This window comes from Neopsephotus bourkii, unplaced genomic scaffold (genome assembly GCF_033783945.1).
Source record: "Neopsephotus bourkii isolate Nb327-2 ecotype Australia unplaced genomic scaffold, CSIRO-AGI_Nbou_v1 NB_716, whole genome shotgun sequence".
Classification (NCBI taxonomy): Eukaryota; Metazoa; Chordata; class Aves; order Psittaciformes; family Psittacidae; genus Neopsephotus; species Neopsephotus bourkii.
Genome location: NW_026901215.1, coordinates 1,815,135 through 1,838,163, shown reverse-complemented (window position 1 = coordinate 1,838,163; position 23,029 = coordinate 1,815,135). Strand labels below are relative to the sequence as shown.

Genomic DNA, 23,029 nt, shown 5'->3' with positions numbered 1-23,029 from the left:
GATAGCTCTGTGAGGAAACAGGCAGAGCATGGAACACTCACAACTCTCCAGAGCTTTAAACTCAAGTCAGTTCACCCATTTTTCTGAGATTACACCTTGCCAGCATGCAGCAGCCTCTGCACAGCACTTTCTCATCACCCCATAAAGCCAGACACAGCAGCTGTACAGTGATTGCAGTGCTCCCTCCTCTCACTTCTGCAGCATGCAAGGCTTCGAGCTGAAGGTTTTCTATATGTTACTTGTGGACAATTAAAACATTCTTCCAGTTCAAAAAGAGCAAGCTACAAAGCAGCTTTTTGTGATCATGAGATTTCCTTCCTGTGTTGCAATGATTGCTGAGCTGCAATTTAGAAGATTCCAACAGCACGTGCTACAGCTACTTCTGACACGCGCTGTGAGCAGGTCTGCTGCGGAGCACATCATCCTGGACGCTCCTCCAGTGGTGGCTCAGCTAGCTGGCTAGGCCTGGCTACATCTGTCTGCCACAAGCTACATCTGCGATGTACAAGTTCTGGTTCTGTTGTGTACCATCAGGCTTAGGCACTTTTTCCAGGTGGTACTGTGATGAAAGGAGGTGCAGAGAGCAGTTGTAGAAGAGGGATACACATACAGCGTGAACAGGTACAACAGGAGATACAACAGAGAAAGTCCTTGGTCATTTTACAGGCTAAATCCCACCCTCTGAAACTTACTTTAGAAAAATCCACGAAACTATTTGGCATAGGTTGGTGGAAAATATTCGAGGGAGCCACTATTCCAGAATCATCTCTCTCCATTGGCTGATGCTGAGAAAATGTGCCTGGGTCTGACAGCTGCTGATGCATTGGATGATTTCCCATGACAGGCTGGGACCAACCTGACAAGCCTTCTGGAAAACAGGAGATTAAAAATGGCTGATTACAACTCACTGAAGACACTCTGGAGCAGAATTCAGCAGCTGCACGCACCTACATGTATCCAAAGGCTCTCTGAAAACACTGTCACAGAGGTATCTTTGGCCTTTGCTCTGAGCAAGGGCAGACCTTTCACAGCCCATGCAACGCAGGAAGATATCTGCAATTTTTGGCTCATAACCCATTACAGGCAATGCAAACACACAAGTCTTATCTGTAGCATGAAGGCCTTCCACAGGGAAGCTGTAGCAGGCAACACTACATAAGGCTGGCTACACACACACACACACACACACACACACACACACACACACACACTTTCTCTTCCCTCCAGCTCCCACAACCTCTGATGTGCCACAGGAACACAAAACAAGTTACACATAGAACAGGTGTAAACACAGGGACAGAAGAGAGACTGGTGAGGCCAGAGAAGCCTGGCCAGGCACATGCTGTCTGCATAGACACATCCTGATCCTTCAGACAAATGTGGAGATAATGGGGGCTACCAGTGGCAGCTCTCCCTTTCCACAAGAACCTCAAACTATCAGGAAGCTGAATGTAAAACTCCTGGTGTTCAAAAGTTATTCTTTTGAAACTGGAGCTGCCTGGACCAGAAGTGACCCCATTCTATTCAAGAATCATGAAGAGATCAATGCAAAGTTGAGAATCCACAACTTGAGCAACCTGGTCTAATGGAAGACGCCTCTGCCTGTGGCACGGGATTGGAACTGAATGAGCTTTAAGTTCCCTTCCAACCCAAATTATTCTAGAATTTGGATTCTCTGTGTTTCTGGATGCATTAGCTGCACCACAACTAATATTTGAAAATGTTAATGGAAAGCAAGCTAGAAACTTGGACAGAGGTAGTTGTTCCTTTAATTCAAGGGTCAGACGTGGAAATGAATTCCCTTAACAAATAAAAGTCATTTAATTTTTAACTCCTGTGTCTTTCAATAGACTCAATATGAAGTTTCTGAGCTGCTCTCCAGGTTCATAAGTATAAACTTACAGACAATCTGGGTTGGGTGAAAACCACCCACATAGGAGAGAAAACCACAGTGCTTTCACTGATACACACTGACACCATTTTTCCCTTCAGGATATTCTAGATGGAAGTTGATTACTGTGGAACTTCTCTCCTTCTCCCCAACATTCATTTCAAATGCAGTACTTCCAAAAGGCCCCACAAGCTTCTCTACAGCCCCAGGTTGTACAACAGACGTACCAGATACGCTGTTAACTCCAAAGGACCAAATGCCACTGTGACCAACGGGAGCTGTGAAGTTGGTTCCCAAGGGTGTTGGGGTGACAGATCCTCCCTGTCGAATCCTAGCCAGCCTTTCTGTCCCAATGGGCGGGGGAACCTTTCGGTCTTGGTTGGCGTTACCGGTTTTTGGCTGGCCCAAGTTAGAAGGTGCAGAAGCAGCTGAAAGGGGTGAAGATGATCCTGAGGAAACTGATGGAATAGGAGATTCACCTGCTGAAAAGAACATTTCCCTTGCTTAATCACACACAAAGCGCACAAGCATAAATGCTACCCGCTCTATCCCCCCAGTACCATTTCAAAGCAAATCATTAAAGGCTTTCTTTGGCAAGCATTCTTCAGGTCTTGCACAGCAATTCTGCTTAGAGTTTACTCTAAAAATCAACATTCTAACACAAATGCTTTCAGCCATCAGAATTATGTGATATTCTCATGACATAGCAGTACATCTAAATTAATTACAAGAAAGAATAAGAAACATGGAAGAGTTTCAGGAAGAGGTGAAAACATCAGCCAAAATACCATGAGTATCTAACCAGCGTAGTTTTGGTATCCATCACTTCCAGCAGAAGAGAAATTAGACAGCTTCCCAAAGCCACATGTGTAACGTCAGAGCCCAAGTCCCACCACCTGCAGAAGCGTCACTGACTCTTCTTGGGAAATCCAACTTCCTTTGAGCACTCATTTATGTTTTGGTTCTTAAACTCAGAGTGACAATGAAGTTGCATGCAGTGACATGAAAAGCCTCTTCACCTCAGATTCAGAATCAAAGACCCATGTTTTCTGTAAAGCTACTTCCATGTTCTTCCCATTAGCAGAGAAACCCACTGTTACCTTGGATGATGCTTAAAGATTTTGGAGCATATTAAGTAACAAAATCATTCCAGAACCCCAATTAAAAAAAAAAGGGGGGGGGGAGGGGGGAAACCAGGCAAGTATAACTTCAAACCATAGCAAATGTGACATTTTCACCTAATATTACAATCATACTATTCAGAGGGGAATCTTTAGCTTGGTATAACCACCTCCACTCCCCCACAGCCTCACACCCTCTCCTCTCTGAGCCTAGTGAGACATTATTTTGCCCAAACATGCCTTTATCAATGCTACCAGAACTAGTGGTGTTTGACATGGGAGAACACACAAAATAGCACAGCTTGGGATTTGCACACCATCCTCACCGCTGCTAAAAGCAATTGGAAAGCATTTTGTGCATCAGTGGGTAACCTCCCCTCAAGTTACAAATCTACTAGAGACAATAGCTATGAATTTATAGTTAACTAAGACAGACCCATGAAGTTCCTACATGAATTTGTTGCGCTTGTCCAAGGATGTGGTGAAAAATGCTGTCTGTTAAAGCTGGGAGTCCCAACAGGCGCTGGCCCTTGAAGGTAAACCCGTGCTCCTTGTATGTTTGCTGAAAAGCCTGTCAAAGGACCTGAAGAAGAAGTTGTAGAGCTGTTGGATGGATCTAGAGAGGGTAAGCCTGAAATAAACATAAATTTGATTAAATATCTCTCTTTGGGAACTTGCTCCAAAGCACCAGAAGAGAGCTAGTGCTCCAAATATAATTAAAGCATCTCATCACCTTCGGGGGTATCTGCACATGGTAAGTTCATTTTACAAGTGCACGATTCTCCCTTCTAAACCAACAGAAGGCATTTGTGTATGCTCTCTGGTTTGGCCTGAAGCTTGAACAAACCAGCCATCCCTTTGGTCACTGAAAGGAAATTATCTTAAGCAGGGAGGGCAAAGGAGGAAAGCTGGGAGTGGCAAGGATCTTTGCTTACAAAAAAGCCACGCAAGTCAAACAGGGATACAGGGCTCTGTGAAGGTCCCACAGGAATCCAGCACCAAAGGAAGTAGCTCGCTGCAGTACAGTTTTTGCCATCCTATAGGTACATTCACATACAGATTGGTCAGGACATGCTGTGTCCAGAGAAACAGGGCTGACGATGCACAGCACAGCAAGTGGGGGGCTGCTTTCTATGGGGATGAGTAAGAGGAAGAAGGGAGAGATGGAGAGAAAGTTCAAAGTCCCACAAAAATGATTAGCAAGGGGGAATTACAGGTTTTTAATAAGCCAAAGCTTTTAAGTACTTTTTCCAAAATACTGTAATAGCTCTTATCACACCTTATTACCTGAAAGCAGAATTGGGCATAGCCATATGTTCACCTGAGTTCTGGGTTTAGTTTCAAGGGCCTATTAAACAAGACTAGTTTCAAAACCATTTGAACATTTCAAAATGACCACAACCAGGACCAGCCTATGCTGCTGCAATGCAAGGTTGAAGGTTGTACCGGCTTCCACCACAGCAGTCTGCAAACAGCAGTGGTGACAGGAAATGTCTATAGTCATACACCAGAAGTGCACCTTCCATCTCCTGGGCACCCTCCTGAAAGCCAGGTCTTTTTCCACCCAATATTTTCCAGCACATCAACCTATGTACTGCTTCCAGAAGTGCCAGATCCAGCCTGCTCACACTGACAGAAATTACTCTCTGGATTTGATGGAGGCATTTTTCTCACTAGCCCTAAAAAGAGATATCTCCATTACAGACAATGAGAAATCAGTTACTACCACCACCAAAATGGGGTGCTGACATGAGGGAACCTGAGCATGGGAGGATAATCTTTCAGCGTTTATCACAGCACAAAGTACAAGACTCCATGGCTATAAGGATGATGCTCCTTCCTGTGCATGCACATCTAGCTGAGAGCTCTCCCTGTCACAGACCATGGAGCTGCCCTTGGGATGCTCTTGCTAAACCCCCATCCACAAAACACAAAGTAGTCAGAAGGCCCGAGTGGTGCCCAACTCCACCACACATCAACCCCAGATCTCCAGCTGGCTGACAAACCACTGCAGATCCTGAGTCTGCCCCATGCAGAAGGGGTAACAGAGCTGCTACTGCCCATGGGCACTGCTGGCTTCCTAATGGAGAACAAGGCAGAGATTATGACAAAAATAGCTCTTCTGCAGGACAGAGATGCCCACCTGTGTCTTCTGAAGGACGGTCAGCTTTCCCAGTGCAATGATTATACAGCCAAGACCATTTCAGCACTGCTGGGTATTTTATACAGGTTGAAGGAAGTGACAGCCAGAGATCAACACGTTCAATTCAGCAGCTTTCAGTTTGTGAAGAACACTTTTTATCATCATCTTGCCTTTTATAAAAGTGGATAAAAAAAACCTCTGCCCAATATTAAAAATGGTTTCTATGAACAATGACTTATAGAATCCCGCTTTCAGTAGTGAGCTTCCTATTTGTGTACTTACCCTCAAAATCAGGTTTTTAATACCAAAACCTTCTGTAATACCATATTCTGTACTTACTTGGGCCATCAGTTCAAATTCTTCATCAGGGTCTGCAATTGTAACTGAGCGGTCAAGACCAGTGTACCAGTCTCACACAAGCTCTGGTCAAAATTCACTTTGCCAAAGCCTCCAGGCACTTCTGCAGAAACTGGTTACTGTCAGGCCTGCCTCCACCTTCAGAGCAACCACTGTGACACTTGTCACTCCATGTGGAACAAGGACCTCATATATTTCATGCAACTTCATACTTGTGTGCTGCTTCCTAAGCTGGCATATTTCAAGCCTGTGATACCTTTCAGTGCCATTGAGCAAGGTCTCAAACCCCTTCTTATAATGTAGAGGAAAGAAGTAACAATAAGACTTCTTTTAGTATTTCCACAGCCTCCTCTAATGGTTGTGCTACTAAGTCTGCCCTCAATCTGCAAACTGCTTGGACAAGAGATCTAAAGACATGAGTTATACAGAAGGCCCCTTCCAGAACAGATCCACAGCCAGTGAGATCTGCATTTGAATCTGTGCCTCAAGTGAACCAGTGAATCAGAGAAAACTCACACTGCAACTGAGCTTATCCATGAACAGGAAAAGCCAAATACCCAAAATCCATCCTGAGGGGACAACTTGTTAAGAAAAACCTGGCTTAGTGCACAATGGAATTCTATTAGATCTCCACCAAATCAGCTCAGAGGCGATCACCAGGAGATGTGGATTTGTGTAAAACATTTGCCACAGTCCAATGTGCAAGACAGACAAACCTCTGCTCCATCAGGCGTAGTCACAGCTGAGATCAGAGGATGGGTGGATTGATGGCCATTACCAGTCCCTCTCCTTACACACCAGTGTACTGAATTGCCAGGCAAGGTACAGACTGCCCCTTGCCCAGCATATTGCTATTGGCCAAAGTATAAGCCAGCAGGGACCAACCCTCTCCCCCCTTTCTCCAAGTCTCATGAAACCTGCCACTGAGCCCTATGGGAACAGCCAAGGCAGTCCCCAGTTCAACCCACAGTGGAGGCTGAGATGAGAGTTTGTCCCCCTGGGAGGAGGCAGTGAATGAGATGGGTGGGCAGGCCACAGAACCACACTTACACTCCAATGGAAGGCAGCAGAGAGCCTTCAGCCTATCATCCCCTCTCCTTTCCTCACTATCACACCTCCCAGACAACCCCTCTCCCTAGGCTCCCCGAACACCTCTCCTCCTGTGCCACATGCCATTTAGATTCTGAAACACAAGTGATCAAAAGCAGTATGTTAAGTAGAATGACACCAAATCAATCAGCTGAGGAGCTAACTGACCAGTCACCTCCTACCACTAAATACTATCAGCACATCCAGCTGTTAGCAGTTTTTTCTTCACTTGCAACATCCTGATCAAATTGCAGCTTCAGTTGAGAGCAACTTCACCCTTATGTCCTCCAGGTAAACTGCATGAGCTCTCCTTGGGTATCTACCTAAGCTTCCTAACTTGGGCAAGAAACAGATTCAGGCTACCATTTAAACAGGAACAGTCATTTAAGGATATAGAAAGGACCAATGCATTTTTCCCAGGGACAAACTGGGATGACTTTAGCATAAGGGAACAGCTGTCTCTGTATATGCAAGATGTGACCATGAGAAAAATAAAAATAATAAGAAAAAAAGAAAATCAGCAGATCCCACTTGCCATAAGCTTCCCTCCCCAGGGGTTATCCGAGCAACAGCCAACTCCCAATATAGAGCACTGCAGGGAAAAAGCTGAGCCAACATAAAGTGTGGCTGGAGTCTGCTCAGGAAGGTCTGGCAATTCTTTTATTAGCAGCCTGAGGAACAAGGTCCAGTTATTTTATCACCCACAGCTGTAGCTACATCTGGTTCTGCTACTGTGCTGGGCAGGATGTGGCACAGCAGTGCCAAACACTGCAGGGGTAATGACAACTCCACAGCACCATAAAGCCATTATGGCAAGAATGAAGGGGAGAAGAGGGGGGCACAGACTAGATTCCTTAATAGTTCTTTCCAGTCAAATGGGTAGAGTCAGTTGCCTGCAGCATAGTTTGAATACTAAGATGATAAAAGTCATTTAGGCAGAGCACAGCAAGAGTAGGCAGCTCACTGATTGTTCCTAATCCGTTTCAAATAAATGCATATAAGCTTCACCTGCTGTACTTAACAGAGGAAGGACAGGGACTTTGTAATAAAACACCATGCAGTAGCACACCAATTTCCCACAGCACAACATAAGCTTATTTAAATCCTACAGTGATAGAGACTGAAAGTACAGAGAGTTTACCCCCAACTGGATCAGGCTGGCATCTCAGATCAAACACTGAACCACTGTATGCAGTCACTCTAGCAGCTGGAGCCTGCCAAGAGTCCTGGCCCACTGGTTCATGTTTGGTTATCACCAAGTCCTGTGTTCTACTGCAACACAAAAGCTATAATCAATGCTACTCTGAGCAATACAAACAGGTAGAACTCCTGTGTCTTACAGTGGACAATCAATGGAATGTCTGCAATGTTCCCAACACCTAACATCCTAAAAGAGCTGAAGAAAAGAGGGAAAGAATCATCAATGTTTTAAACAGCACTTGGAAAAAGTAGGCCATTCTCATTACGTTAGTATTATCCAACTGTCATTTGTAAACTACTTCTCAGTTTGAGATGATCAAAGTGTAATGGTTGGAGAAATAATCTTATCCAGTGCATGACTGTAATGACTTACCTACAGGACTAGTCGAAACCCGCTGGGAAGGTGGCCTGAAACCAGGAGCCTTGGAGTTGTCAGGATGCACGTTTTCCACATGTCCTAGCACAGAGTTATTCAGAAAGGTAGACTGAACAGTGAAGGATGGGTCAGCTGCTGCTCGGGTTGAGAGTGGACAGTCTCCCCATCCTTGGTTAGCTGGCACCTGGTTGCTATCAAAAAGACTACTAAAGTGATTGAAGAGCGTTGCTGGCCCAAAGGTAGGAGGCAATGATTTGTTTGCTGGGTTAATGTGCATCTGAGAACCGTTCATAACGTTCATGGCTGACGAAAGCTGCACTGCAGCAGGTGGACCTTGAGAAGGTGTTAAAGGAACTTGATTCGTAACAAAAATAGACTGAGGATCTTGATGGAGGTTTGCATTTGGTACCACTGAATAGAAAGAACCTCTGGACTGCATCCTGTGAGTAACTCGAGGTGCTGGTACAGCTACTTGAGGTAAGTTACTGTTGTCCTGATTATCTGCAACAACTGACCTGGGTGACGCTAAGCTTAAAGGAGCGGTTTCTGAGCTGGATGAAAAAGGCATCGGCACGGAAGGACTGATCTCTGACATGCTGGTTGGCAGTATTTCATCTTGGACATTGTTTAGCGGAGCAGGGCTGCTCGAAGGGCGCGTTTCAGTGACTCCTGAGTTGCTGCTTGCTGACATACTGCAACTACTTGCAACTGAAGTCGGTGCACACGCACTTGCAGCAGGCTGGTCTGGTGCTGCCACCTTCTCTTTGGGTGCCGAGACAGCTGAGAAAGAGTCCGCTTTCAGCGCGGAATGCTGCGTTTGGGGAGCATTAGATGGCAGAAATGCTGGGGGCACTTGCCCATTGCTTGGGGAAGCAGAGGAAGCTGAAGGCATAGTGCTACAGGTGCTCGTCACAGTTGAGATTGCTGTTGCTGCAGCACTTGTCTTGGGAACGCAGGCAAACAACTGCTTCCTGACCGACGAGGGAGTCCGATTACTGGTCACGCACAGCGGTTGGGTGGAAGCAGCTACAGAAGAGACAGTAATGGGACAAGTAGAAGTAGCTAATCCAGAAGACTCCGTCTGTAGGATATTTCCATTTTGATTACCTACACGACTCGAACTGTTATGCTTTGGAGAGCTGTTTGTGCTGCCAGGGTTAACTGGTCTCACTGGGAATGGTCCCCAAGTGTTCGGTGAAGGCGAAAAAGTTCCTCCAAACTGGGCCATAGGTAAGCGAGGGTGCCGGATCTGTTGCATAGTTTGGGCAGCCAGCAAGGCAAAATGAGGGTGAGAATAAGCTAGAGGAAGAGACACTGGAAAAGATGAGCGCACGTTGGCTGGGACATTCTTGTTCAGTTTGTTGGTAGGCTGGAAAGTAGATAGTGTTGATGACTGCGATGTGACGAGGGGCGGTGCTCCGAGGGGAAAGGAGTTCTTGTTTGAAGCAGTCGCAGTGCTGACCCCAGATGAGAAGTTTGCATGGATTGATTTGCTACTTGAAGCAGGGGTTCTTATGTGAGTTTTAGGAATCAAGTCTTCCAGTTCCTTGGCAGGATCTTGAATGAGGGCATTGATGAGCTGCACTGCATATCGTGTCGACTCCGTACCGCCCCTAGATTAAATGCAAGCAGATTTATCTTTTGCAAAAGGAACCCCCACTTTGTGCAATGTTCCATAGCCTCATTTTTATACTGATCTGCATGTGTACTCTAGTAAGTTATTTTCTGACTTTTGCATATCTTCATGATTATCTCTGAAGCAGACTTTCAGCATACTTTGGCTGCAGTAATGTATGTTCTCTTCTAGAACAAAGAAGCCAAATATGCCCTGTCTTAAAAAGCAAACTTCCCCATAAATGACATTGTGGACTAACTCAAGACTTTCATTTCTAGGTACCGTACCTTATAGTGATCATTCTCTCTCCATTCTTATCCTTTTGCTTATCAACATCAATATGGGCACCAGTGACATCTTGAATTGCTGTGATGTTGCACCCACCTCTTCCCATTATTCTAGATACAACAGAAGCTGGGACAGACAACTTCTTTGACCTATATCACAAAGATCACAAATCTGAGATTATTCAAAATGTAAAGGCATACAAGTCCCTTGCTGTCTGACAAGGGGCTGAAGCAATAGTATCAAGCTTCAGGGCAGCAAGTGGTTTTCTGCTGATCACTTCTTCACCCTTTGAAGCCTCTCATACTCCTCCACTCAATCACTCATCACTCGTAGTACCAGGTGGTCCTGAGAAGCATTTATTCTGCCACTGTTTTAACACAGCTGTGTCTGCCTCACACTGCTTCAGAAACATTTGGGGGGTTTATCTTACCATGTGTATCTTCAAAGTAAGACAAATCCTTAGCTCACCAACCTACATTTACATAAATAGTGCTGCTTCAAATATAAAAGTCCATGGCTTAGCTACTTTAATCATTTATAGAAAGACTTCCCAGCAAGGAGAAGGTGGTTTTCCAATGCTTTCTCAGGAAAAAGGTCTGTAACACCTGCATTGATACCCCTTTTAGTGCTCACCTCAGGCCTCAAGATCAGAAAGTTTATTGGCGACACCATGCAAGGTGGATAGAAGACTCTTAAATTATGCAGTTCTGTGATTTAAGGAACTGCTGGAAGGTACCTTGAAGGCAGCACAGACTTTCAGAAGCAGGCACAGCACCGACGCATGTGTTCAGAAAAACACACTGAGGACTTTATAATTCATGTAGTTTTGGTGGGTCAGTGCAGGCACTGAAATGGGAAGTCTTTGAACACGACCTGTGCTTGCATCCAAAGCCCAGCCAAGGTCTTTCTGGGTCACCACTGACTGATGTATGGGCTAGACCTCTCAAGCCCATACACTGCTTTCAAGCTTACCAGTGATGTGTGACAGTTCAGAACTTAACAATTAGAGAGGACTCAAAGGTGTTTCAGAAACCACTGTGACCAAAGTGCAGGCCCCTCTGGACACTCTGCAGATCACCAGCACACCCTGAAAAGGCTTCAGCTTTGCCTAGCTATTCCAGTCTTGGAAACTTAGAAAATTTGTTCCAATCCCCACTGCTATGCCTTGGGCTTTCTTCTCCCCTACACCCCAAGGCTCATCTCTCAAGCTAGACATCCCAGTCACCCCCTCCCCAAACCAGAGCTTGCATCCTCACCTGACTCTCAAGACACACCCACATTAATTGCAGGGCTCCTAACCATACCTTTGGTTGCTTCCACCCCATGCCACCAGCCATGGAGACATTCCTCCCCCAGGAGAGCTCACCCCAGTGCCCAAGCCCCTTCCCACTCATCACCCACTGCTGTTTCCCTCCCCACCACCAAGCTTGATGGTTTTTACCTTGACAAGTGCCCCAAACGGTACCTTTTTGCTCCCGAGCAGCAACGCCCTCCTCTCTGCAGCTGAAATTGCTCAATCGGTGTTGGCTGCAGAGTGTTGCTGGGGGGAGGGTCTTTCAAAACTCTGCCTACTTGCCTGTCAAGGGCAGAAGGGATGTTTGCATTGGTTAATTGTTTGATAGTCTTCCCTTCTAGCCAGGGGGTTACTCATGGGAAGAGGGAAGGAGAAGAATTCTTGTTCAGACCAGGAGAGGCTTTAGGGTTGGAAAGCATGCCGCTCCTGGGCAATCTGCATGTGCATCTGAAGTTGACAAAAAGCTCTTTGGTAGGACACATGCTTCAAAAGTCAAGACACAGCAAACACCAGTGCAGAACTTCTTATGAAAGGCCAGATTCTGAATGCCATCTCTAGAACCCTACCATCTCCAGCAGAAGAGCAGGCAATACCTAACCAACCAGCTGAACCAAGCCTATGAAACCCAAGAGACCCAAGGAGGAGAGATAGAGCAGCTCCAGGATCCATGGAGGGGTCTGTGTGAAGCTCTGGAAAAGTCAGCTGACTGTTCAATGGTCTCACAGCTGCAGGACTCGCCACGTGGTGGGCAGTCTGCAACCATACGTGTAAGCAAGGCCATGTCACAGTGGAGAGCCCCACTAGTGAACACAACAAAAGGCACAGACTGAACCAACTCTCTAAGAGTTCAAATACTTAAAATATTCAGACTAAACTGTTTTGAACAGTCGATGGCTTCCACTAATGTGAATGCATTAAATCCTCTGTACAATTACATCCTTTGCACACGGCCTAAAATTCTCCAAAAACGAGCATATTTGGTCACTATCATTACAGAACACAAAAGCAGGAGGGCATCATGAGTGCACCCAGAGAATCTGACACTTCTATGTCCATGATGTACTTCTTTTTGATAAAGGGAACAAAAAGGAAAGCCAGATTATCTCTTCTAGTTACAAGTAGAACCAGTAGTAGAACAAGTAGCTACAAGTTACTACTTGTAGTAAGACGTCATAAAGGTTACAGAAGAGGTACTGAGGTGTTAATGGCCACGTAATAAAAGCCAGTACATTTTCAAAAGGAAAGTTTGCTCTGTGGAAAATCTTTCATCTAATTGCAGCTCTAGCACTCACTTTAAGGTGACAGATGTTTCATGGTATCAGCAATCAACGTCACTGTCTAAAGCACAATGAATTTTAGCCTTGAAGAGATCCTCCACCTCTCCTTTACCAACATCCATCCTGCCTTTAGTTCAAGTGCAGGTAATCATCCAGTGTAGGAGCTTTCTACTGCCATCTGCTCCCTCCCCCTTTTATTTTATCCCCACATCCTTTACTCCAGTCACAGGGAAAGAAAAGCCCTGTGCCAAGTAGAATGTTCATAACCCATTAATGTTAAGTTAGCAAGGAATTGCTACACATTAAGAGTTGCAGTTCGTTTTCACAGCACTGCAAGAGTAAGGGGGTAGATTTTTTTACTAAATTAATTACACAAATAAGCTTTCTGGACATCCTACATTTGAGAATAATCACAAGTCAAAAAGCTCACAGACAGTTCCTAACATACAATTAAAGTCTTTACCTTCTAACCACTTCTTTCCAGCCCTCTTCTCTTTTCTGGCCTCTTTTTGGACTAGTCAGATTCAGCTTCACACTTGGAGAGCTCAGAGGCAGGGAAACAGGTTTATAAGCAGTTGACAAAGAATTCGAATTACCTTCACCATCAAGCCTGGGAACAGAAACGTGCTGATTACACATTACAGAATAAAATGACAGCATTCCAGTGAACATTCTGCACCTTAAAACTACTAGCATGAACTAAATTTATTCTTATTCTCTACCTGGAAAAACTGTTGCATGACCTTCTAGGTAGTTTTTTTACCTTCAGTCCACCGCCTATACCTTTGCTCCAAACACTGGAGTGCTAAATCGAAGTACAAAAACACAGGCATAAATCTTCATAAATGATTGAAAACCTAGCCTTATGTGATTCAATCCAGCACACCTGTGCCACAGCTGGGAGGAAGACCTCATGCTTCAGTTAAGATTGAGGCAACAAGAAAATGCATGTGAAAGAAAAGAATGAAGCTCATTGTGGTTCTTCTGTAGGTACATTTTCTGTAAAGCATCATTACCAAGTCTGAGTTTCAATTACAGCAGCCTTGTCATCAGCATGTCCATGACTACAGAGAAGAGGAATTTGGGAAGAGCAAATTTAGAAATAATTTTTGAAGTCTGCCTAGTGCAAGAGCCAAAGAGCACCTGCAGAGGTCAGTAAAATACACTAGCCCCATTTTGGTATTTATATAAGGTCTTGTTTCTTAGGCGTACTTCATCCAGCAGAAGCACCACTTCTAACAGGGAGTTATGAGTATGCATTTAGTTAGTCCTGCTGGTGTGGACTGCACACGATTCCAGGGCTTTTGTAGGAGATGGGTCCAAGGTAGGAACAAATTATGTTCCTAAAATAGAACAATAATTTCTAACATTAAGGGTAATCCAAAACAAACAAATCCACTCATTCTGCACCTAATTTCAATCTGGGGAAAAAGGAAAAGGAAAAAGTAAGTCCCAACTGCTACCTGGTGACAGCCTTCCCAGTTGCTGCCCTTTCTCATCCCATACTGTTTGTGTTCTCCCTGAAGCTGGGTCCTCAGGCAGGTGTCCTGCACATCAAGCCCCACACCCTCTGCCCTCCCTTAATGTAGGAAAAGAAAGAAAACTACAGAGGATCAGGCTCATGCCACTTATATATAAGAATAAGCAAACACTACAGATTCAGAGGGGATCTCAGCTTTTTGATTCAGGCCAATGACCTACTCGGAAACTGGTGATATAAAAGTTATTAGCACATTCCCTGGCAACTGAACCGTCTTCCAAACCATTCACACGGCCCCTGTACATTCGTCCAGTTCTTTTGACTCTCACCTCTGGCTTGACAAGTTTAAGTCAAACTGGCCATCAACCTGGCAGGTGAAATGCTCAGAGTCATCAACCTCCTCCCTCCTTAAAACAAAAAGATTGCAATCCAAATGAGTTAGTGATGAAACCATAAAACATTCAAAACGTCATGAAGCCACTTCTGTAAATAAATTATAAGTAATATCTGGCATATTCACTTTAAAATCTATTCTAATAAGGCTGACAACGCAACATGATGATTAAATAGAGCAGAGAAAACCAGCTGTTTTGCTGAAGTTGTGTAAAAAACTAGCCAGCAACGCAGAAAGAAAATGAATCTTATCTGTACCAGTTTAAAGAGGTTATGTTCAACAAACTCGACAGGATTATTTAACAGCCACAAAACCCAAGCAAACTCAGTTTCTCGAGACTTTGGGAACGTACCAGCTGGTATAAAGCTTCAGCTACAGAAAGGCTACAGCTATGTTGGCTTAAGTAAAACCCTCTAAAATGAGAGGAGCAACATAGCAGCCTCACCTTGTGGGTGTTTTTGAAGCTGAGGTGCTTGTTTTCTCTTCCTGAGAGGGGATAAGCAGGGAGGCGTAGCGCCGCTCCGAGGAGTTTGTATCCATTGTGAAGTTCAGCTCCTGGCTCTTCCCTCCACTGCTGCTTTCACTGTTGCAGTCTGTGCTATCCAAGTTATCCGAATCACTGTTCCCGCTCGCACCACCACCTCGTGGCTCTCCATTTATTTTATTTTTATCTGCTTTTTGCTGGGCTAGAGATATATGCTGATCTGGCAAAATTATCTGCATGTTCTGAGGAGTCTCTTTTGTTTTGTTTTTCTTGTTTTTCCTGTTTGTGCTGGGGGTAGTCACCACATTAGCTCTCTTCTTCCCAAAGGCATTTGTGAAAGTAGTGGAAGTTGCAGAAATCCCAATGGTGGTTGTTGTAGTTGCACTAGGAGGCTCTATAGGAATTTCTTGCTCCACTAAAAGGAAAACAGTTGACATACAATCAAAGTGCACACGACACAGGCATCAGTGCCCTGACTGAAGGTTTGCCCCAAGCAACACGGCTGAGGATGTCTGTGTGTGAGCAAAGGGGTTTGCTGTGAACTTTGCAGAGGACAAAGGATGTGCAAGGAAGCTGCAGTACCACAGAAGGCAGCTGTCAACAGATTCCCTTACCCAGATGGTTAAATAAAGTCACTCCCACAACTACTAATCGTTCATAGAAACACTTGTTCTTTACCTTCATCATCATTTTCTTCTTCATCATCATCCTCTTGCAGTTCCAGAGTTTCTTTAGGCTTGTTTTCTTCATCTTCTTCTTGTTTTCTTTTTTGTTCCTCTTTCTTCTTCTTTCTCTTTTCCTTTCTTTTCTCCCTTTTAGCTGCAAGAGCTTGTTTCCTGCTCTCCTCTCTTGACTAGGAGAAAACATTTATTTAAACATTTTTACACAGACTAAATTCTAATTCTGATCTTCCCTAAAAATCGGGGGGGGATGAAGAAAGGAGAGGGCAGGATGGATTAAAATGGCTTTGTCGCATACTGAATTGTTTACATAGAAACTGGGCAGACCTTATGGAACAAGAGGATTAGCTGGTCCCCAAACTTCTAAGGAATTCCAATATAATAACAACCAAAACAGAGGTGGTATAAAAAAATAATTTTACTGTAAAACTAACAAAATCTCTTACCAGCTCAGTCCTTTCTCAAAATAATGTCATTAATATTTTTGTAGTAACGTTCACATCTTTGAATCAAAAAGATCTCCCAGAGTATTTTACAGAACTATAATTTTAATCACTTATTTTTAATATACAGCTCAAACCCTTATGCTGTGTGGCAGCAATTCTCTACTCACTTTTTCCAGGTCTAACTCCTTCAGCAGTATAGTTGCATTCTTATTTGCTTCTGCAGCCTGCTGGTCTTTAGCTTTCACAATTGTTTCCACACACTGGTGACATTTTTTCAACAGGTCCTGGAATGCAGACTTATCTTACTATCTCCATAATAAACTACAATTGAGGAGCGAGGCTCACTCTAACAATGCAACAGCAGCATCCTTCTATTCATAACCATATAAACCATTTCAACTGAATTGGACTCTATATGCAGATATATTTATTTATGTGCATGAGTGAACATGTACATTCGATTTTCAAATACTTAAGAATTTCTCATGTATAATTACAGTGAAAATAAATGATCAGGGTCTTTTCCCCAAGTCAAACTCACCTTGTCTGTTATTGTCGCTATGTATCGCATGCACTCAATGTCCGAAGGGAACTGGTTAACTTCTTTCACCAGGAACTGAACTACCTTCACATGCCCCTAGAACACCAAAGAAAATTCTAATCTCTTGTACACAACTCTATTGCCATAATCAAAGTTGACAAGTTTGGTATCACTCAGTCCAATGAAGAAGACTGAAGATTAGCAAAAACATGTCTGGTACTGTTTGGGAAGGAAGGTATCACTGATGGGGTACCCTGTGCAACCACACAGAAAGCATCCAGCTGTTGCCTCTGAAGTTATTTGAAAGCAATGGAGGGCGAGCAGTGGCATGCTCAGTATTGCTGTTTGTCAATAAAGCTGTACACTTATTTGATATGCTGTTGAAGGCAAAGCAGCCCCCATTAATAAATTCCTCTGCTATAGCTATGCTCCTTACATCCAACATCCATGTTCAGCTGACATGGTTTAGTGGGAGGTGTCACTGCCCATGGCAGCGCCTTGGAACTAGATGATCTTAAGGTCCTTTCCAACCCTAACTATTCTACGATTCTAACAAAACTGAGGGAACCTATGTCCTTGCCTGCCAAGAAGAAAAGCTGTAACCATCTTCAACTACAAAAAATGTTCCACTCATGTTAGGAACAGAACAGAAGCACAGAAGACTCAGGACAAGCTTGTTACAGGCTGGTAGTCTGTTCCTCTCAAAAGCAGAACTGACACAAGCAGTACAATCTGCAGGAATTCAGAAGGGACCAGCTCAATAACAAAGCAGTGAAATCTCAAACAGTAACAGTTTTTGGCCAGTTCATAACTGGAAATAAAAATTAACATTGTTTATGGAACAAAGGTTTTCACCTCTCAAAAATGAGACCTGTGTAACATACTCAGATGATGGCATTTTATCTAAACAGTAATTTTGCTGTGTTATATTTGATTCTTCCAAATCCAAGCATTCAGATTTAAGACCAAATGACAGACTGTGATTTGCAAACATTTCTCACTAACATACACAATTAAGCTGGTTTCCTACCTTACGAAACGCTGACATAAGAGGTGTAATTTTCCGGTTATCCGCAGCATCCACATCTGCTCCTGCTTGCACAAGCAGCTGAACCACATCATAGTGACCCCCATTAGCAGCCAACCACAGGGGTGTGTTTCCTTTCTTGTTACGAACATCAATATGTGCTCCTCTAAAAATCCAGTGAAACAGGGAATAAGTAAAGGTGGAAGTCAGGAAGTTAAGACCACAAGAGATCCAAGTACTTTATTCAACTTTAATTCCTGAAATACAGTGGCTAGAAATTCTGTCCCTGAAACCTGCTGTTTTAAGTTGCACTGTGACACAGGGATTATTTAAACCTCCCTCACACAAACACACAGTCACTTGATGCACCACAGCAACCACAAGTACTTTACATTATTATGAATGTGGTGTCTACCCACAGGACCAAGCAACCCCTTGATATTTTAGGTTCTGCTTGAAGAGCTCAAGAGCTAGTGCCAGCCTTTGCCCTCCAGGTGACAGTGGGGAAATGCTCATGTGGGAATTGCTGGATTAATACACATCCAAGAGAGCTGCCAAACCAGACTCTATTTGCTTACTTCTGGCCCCAGCTGCCTGCTCAGCTTAATTAACACTGGAGTAGCATGATACTCCAGGATAACACTGGAGAGTAGGGGACAGATGCAACATTGTGCTTCTAAAGCTTCCCATTCCCTTTGCTCTCAAATGCTGGAGACATCTGCTACAGATGAATATAGCTACAGAGTGTGACACTCATGAAAAGAAGTGATTTACCGATTAATCAGGAGCTCACAGAACTTGTAGTGACCCTTATCTGCTGCAATTGTTAAAGCTGTATCTCTTGAGGAAGGCACAGGTGGAGCATTAACATCCGCTCCTTTATCAAGGAGAACCCTTCCAACCTCTGCATATCCTCCCGAAGCTGCTTCCATCAGAGGTGTGAGACCAGTCTGTGCAAAGAAAAAGAGCTCTGCAGTTTGACATGTGTACAGTGTACCTTCTTTGGATAACACATAAATGATTTCTACATAAGGAAATCAGATTTATTTAGCTGGTTTATATTTAATTTAGGAGCCTAACTTCAAGCAGTCTCTTTCTAAAAAGAAAGAAAATAAACCTCTAAACCCACAAAAAAACCCTGTATAAGAACCCCCCCCCAAAACACACAACCAAAAGACCCCACCCAAACCCAAACAAGAAAACCCCAAACACCAAATACTTTTGGGCTTTGATTTATACAAACCCAGGCAAATGTTGACTAAGCATCACCAGATACCTGTCTGAACAGCAAAACCGAAGTTTACAATGGTATCTCTAAACCAGATGTTAGACCAAATCCAAATGAAGACACAAGTGTTTCTATAGAAATGCTCAGAAACTGGCTCTTTGAGCTTCTCTGTAGCCTGCCTTAGCACTGAGACTGACCTGGGCCCAGCTCAGTTGCCAGGCTAGACTGTGAAATAAACTTACACCAGCTGCCAACATGCCCAACTGACCATTGCAGAGCTGGCTTTTATCCATATCCCCTTTCCTCCAGCCACAGTCATTCCAGGAGCAGGCAGGGTAAACAGACACAGCAATTATTTCAGCAGCCTTAGGAGTTACCAAAACTTCCTTTGTGCTGGGGAAATCAGTCTGGCTGTCTACACAAGCCTTAAGCTTGCTTTATGGCAGGAGACACAAAGCTGTCCCAGAGTACCAAAGGATGGGACCTGTGGAGCATTTCAGAGGCACAGAAAGTCACAGTGCTGAAGCCATGGGTTCTACAGCAACGTAAAAGCTTTACAAAGTTTGACTGAACTACTTCCGTTGTAGACAAAAGAAATCTGTTCTATCTGAGAATCAGTGTAAGCACCACTGTTCTCTTCCTGCCTGGACTTCACTTACATGTAAAAACGTGTATCTGTCAAAAGCACCATGTCAAGCTTCAACCTGAAAGTTTCTCAGTACTACAGAACAGAAGTCGATTAAGTTTCATTTGGAACTCAGGAGGACAGGGAGCTTTTCCCTAGTGCAAAGAATGCATCACCACTGATACTTCTATTTTTTTGGTAAGAAGACCTCCAATCTTATTTCAGGATATTTAGTAAGTCCTTATAGGGGACCTATAAGGATGCTGGGGAGGGACTCTTCATTAGGGACTGTAGTGATAGGACAAGGGGTAACGGGTTCAAACTTAAACAGTTTAGATTGGATATAAGGAGGAAGTTCTTTACTGTAAGGGTGGTGAGGCACTGGAATAGGTTGCCCAGGGAAGTTGTGAATGCTCCATCCCTGGTGGTGTTCAAGGCTGGGTTACACAGAGCCTTGGGTGGCATGGATTAGTGTGAGGTGTCCCTGCCCATGGCAGGGGGTTGGAACTAGATGATCTTAAGGTCCTTCCTAACCCTAACTATTCTATGATTCTATGATGTAATAAGTCCTCTGAGAAGGAGGATTTGTAAGAGAAGTAGTCCTCTGCTTCTGGAGAAGCTCAAAGGAACAGGAAAATTTGAGGCAACTTGATGACTCAGAGAAATCACCTGGCAGAAGTCATGAGGAAAGACAATTCCCACACGTACCTTTGCCCTGTGCTCAACGTTGGCCTTCCTGTCCAAGAGCAGACTGACCACTTCTGCTCGGCCCTGGAAGCAGGCCAGGGTGAGGGCTGTGTTCCGGTTGGTCTCAATTTGGGCATTAATATCAGACCCCATGTCCAGCAGTAGCTTCACAGCAGGGACGTGGCCATTCATAGCAGCCAACATCAGAGGAGAAATGCCGAGCTTGCTGCCAGTCCTGAGGGGAAAGAGACAAACTGCAGCTCCCAGGAATGCTCTGGGAAACCTAAGTGTATCCAAGAGGACCAAAATGCTTTGTTGGAAGCCAGAAAGGAACATATAACTTAATACAAATATAGCCACTGACCTAAAATACTAACATCTCTGAATTATAAAGAGAAACCAGCAGATTAACTATATGCAATAGACAACTCCAGTTTATACACGAAGAAAATACATGTTAACTTTCTACACATTCAGAGGGCTGAAGCACGCATAAGCTTTCAACTATATATATTAAAAGAAAACAAAGGCTGCACTGATTCATTCAGAAAAAAAGATCCTTCTAACACTGCTGTAACTAGATGAAATATACATTAGTTTCCTTAAAATGAATAAAGAGGAGGCTTAGGTGATATACCTGGTCTTATTGAAAAAGACATCCTCAAACACACACACAGAGCTGCCCAGACTGCTTTGGCTGGTTCTTTGACCTGATTCTATCAGAAATAGCTCGGCTACTATATCCCAGAATGGTGGGAAAGAGAAGGGATAGGTTTCCATGCTACAGTAATTCCTGAAAATTTAGGTAAAAGGGAAATGAGGTTTGTGATAGCTAAACGCAATTTAAAAGCACTAAGATAAGGTGAACATACAAGCTAACACTATGTAGAAAGGCTGCAAGGAGGCCTGAAAGCACTAGAGGTCCCATCCTCAGTGTGCAGCCAGCAGCGGAGGGTCTGTGCTGTGCTGCAGCTCCCTGGGTGTACACAGCACATTACCTGGAATTGATTTCTGCCCCAGCATTGAGAAGAATCTTGATGATATTAACATAGCCACCAGATGCAGCAAGGCTTAATGGTGTATAGTCAGACACATTCCTATGTTCTTTGTTTGCTCCCCGGGCCAACAGCAGATCAACCACCTGAAAGGACAGCATGCACATTAAAAGACATACAGTGGCCTTCATTGTTATCCAGGAAGTGAAATGATGTCATCACATGTTTAAAACCTCCCAGTGTGCTACCAGTTTCCTTTGTCAATAGATATGATTCTACGCGAAAAATCTCTATCCTGTTTGGTTTTATTTTTACACATAGGCTGTGCAGACTTCGCATCAGATGATTTGTGTGGGTTCTACAGTGCAGGCAGGAAGATTCTTTCACCTCATCAAAAATGCAAGTGAATCTCTTCCTGGGAATCTTAAGTTTGCAAACAAGTGATCTATCCCACTGCCATAATCTCTCTCACTGTTTGAGCATCATTTTCAGAAACTCCCACCACCTTAATTCAAATGACACTGAAGCCAGTTTGACCATCTGTATCATACAGTCCTTCTAGCAAAACACATGGTAAAAGACAGACTGATGTTAATGGAACAAGCATGAGGAAGGACTTCTCTATCAGAAGCTGCTGTAGATAAATAAAAGGGGAAAATTAAAACATTTCTAGTGATGTACTGCACTTTAGTGGGCCTCATTTTATTCCTAACATAGGCTAAATGATTTTCAGATAGGAGGCAGCCTTTTTTCTGACTTAAGTTGCTAAAGCAGAAACCAAGTTGCTATGCCAGAGGTAGATTCTAGCATAAGAAAAGGAAATAAAGAAGGAACAAAAGATTTAAGTAGTTCAATAAATAATGTTCTCACAGGCCACACTGATCTCGTTTGTAAGCAGCACTTCTACTGTTAAAGATTTGCAATTCAGAAATCAAGTGAAAACTTTCCAATTTTGGCCTGTTTTAATCCATACAAGTTCCAAAACTTAGCACTCCCATATTTGTCACAGAGCTCTTTGCCATCTCTGTGCTATCTTTTATCTAAGCTAGCATGCCCATGACTAAACTAGGAAGGATATATCAAACCCTATCTGGAACAAAAAACCCCACCACCACCCATCAAAAAAAAAGCTGAGAAAAACCTGAAACACCCTTTAAAAGGCCGGTATAATGTGCCCTGCATTGCACCTGCACTGACCAGCCTTGCACATTATCACTAAACCCATGTCCTGCCAGCACAAGATTCCAGTTTCTGTCCTTGTGTGCCTGCACTGGCTGTTTTGGTTTTAAGCACAGGGAGGATGCATAAGGGAGGTGTTCAGGGAACAAAGTGGTCCAGTAAATATCTTTACCTCCCTCACAAATGTACTTGCCTTGCAGAGAAGAATGAAGAAGAACAACAAGTTACAACAAACATTAGAACTGGCACAGCCAAAGGAGAAATGAATAAATTCCCCTTCCTCTTGGAAGAGGAACAAAACTTAAATTAACCACCCTTCTACAGGTCAAAAACCTTCCAGCAAAAGGATGATTTATTATACCATCAACAAAAAAACCCAAACCCTGTAGAGAAAACTGTCTACAAAAGACAACTCAAACTCATGGAGGACAACATGCCCATACCTCCTGGCGTCCACCAGAGCATGCCAACGAAAGGGGAGTATCCTTTGTGCGCTCGGACTGTGCTTCGATATCCCCACCTTTGTCCAGAAGTATTTCCACTACACCAACATGTCCAGCAGTTGCAGCCAGAATCAAAGGCGTAAAACCTAGTAACAAGAGAATATGTTAG

The 23,029-nt window shown here is 43.8% G+C and overlaps 1 protein-coding gene across 21 annotated transcripts in view; it reads right to left on the bottom strand.

The window, feature by feature from the left end:
* Positions 1 to 23,029, bottom strand: part of ANKHD1 (ankyrin repeat and KH domain containing 1) — a 102,839-nt gene that overhangs the window by 4,232 nt on the left and 75,578 nt on the right. For 5 of the 21 annotated variants that reach the window (XM_061354038.1, XM_061354045.1, XM_061354052.1 and 2 more), the window contains 17 exons: positions 22,861 to 23,006; positions 21,242 to 21,384; positions 20,265 to 20,478; positions 18,478 to 18,653; positions 17,707 to 17,869; positions 16,677 to 16,772; positions 16,303 to 16,419; positions 15,688 to 15,862; positions 14,971 to 15,424; positions 14,461 to 14,538; positions 13,115 to 13,261; positions 11,522 to 11,656; positions 10,080 to 10,229; positions 8,175 to 9,790; positions 3,449 to 3,643; positions 2,119 to 2,373; positions 693 to 868 (listed from right to left, as the gene is read on the bottom strand). In XM_061354038.1, coding sequence (XP_061210022.1) covers positions 693 to 868; positions 2,119 to 2,373; positions 3,449 to 3,643; positions 8,175 to 9,790; positions 10,080 to 10,229; positions 11,522 to 11,656; positions 13,115 to 13,261; positions 14,461 to 14,538; positions 14,971 to 15,424; positions 15,688 to 15,862; positions 16,303 to 16,419; positions 16,677 to 16,772; positions 17,707 to 17,869; positions 18,478 to 18,653; positions 20,265 to 20,478; positions 21,242 to 21,384; positions 22,861 to 23,006 — 4,436 coding nt within the window. Of the gene's footprint in view, positions 1 to 692; positions 869 to 2,118; positions 2,374 to 3,448; positions 3,644 to 8,174; positions 9,791 to 10,079; positions 10,230 to 11,521; positions 11,657 to 13,114; positions 13,262 to 14,460; positions 14,539 to 14,970; positions 15,425 to 15,687; positions 15,863 to 16,302; positions 16,420 to 16,676; positions 16,773 to 17,706; positions 17,870 to 18,477; positions 18,654 to 19,207; positions 19,416 to 20,264; positions 20,479 to 21,241; positions 21,385 to 22,860; positions 23,007 to 23,029 lie in introns of those variants that run through there. The other 16 variants (XM_061354041.1, XM_061354053.1, XM_061354058.1 and 13 more) reach the window with 10 other exon arrangements.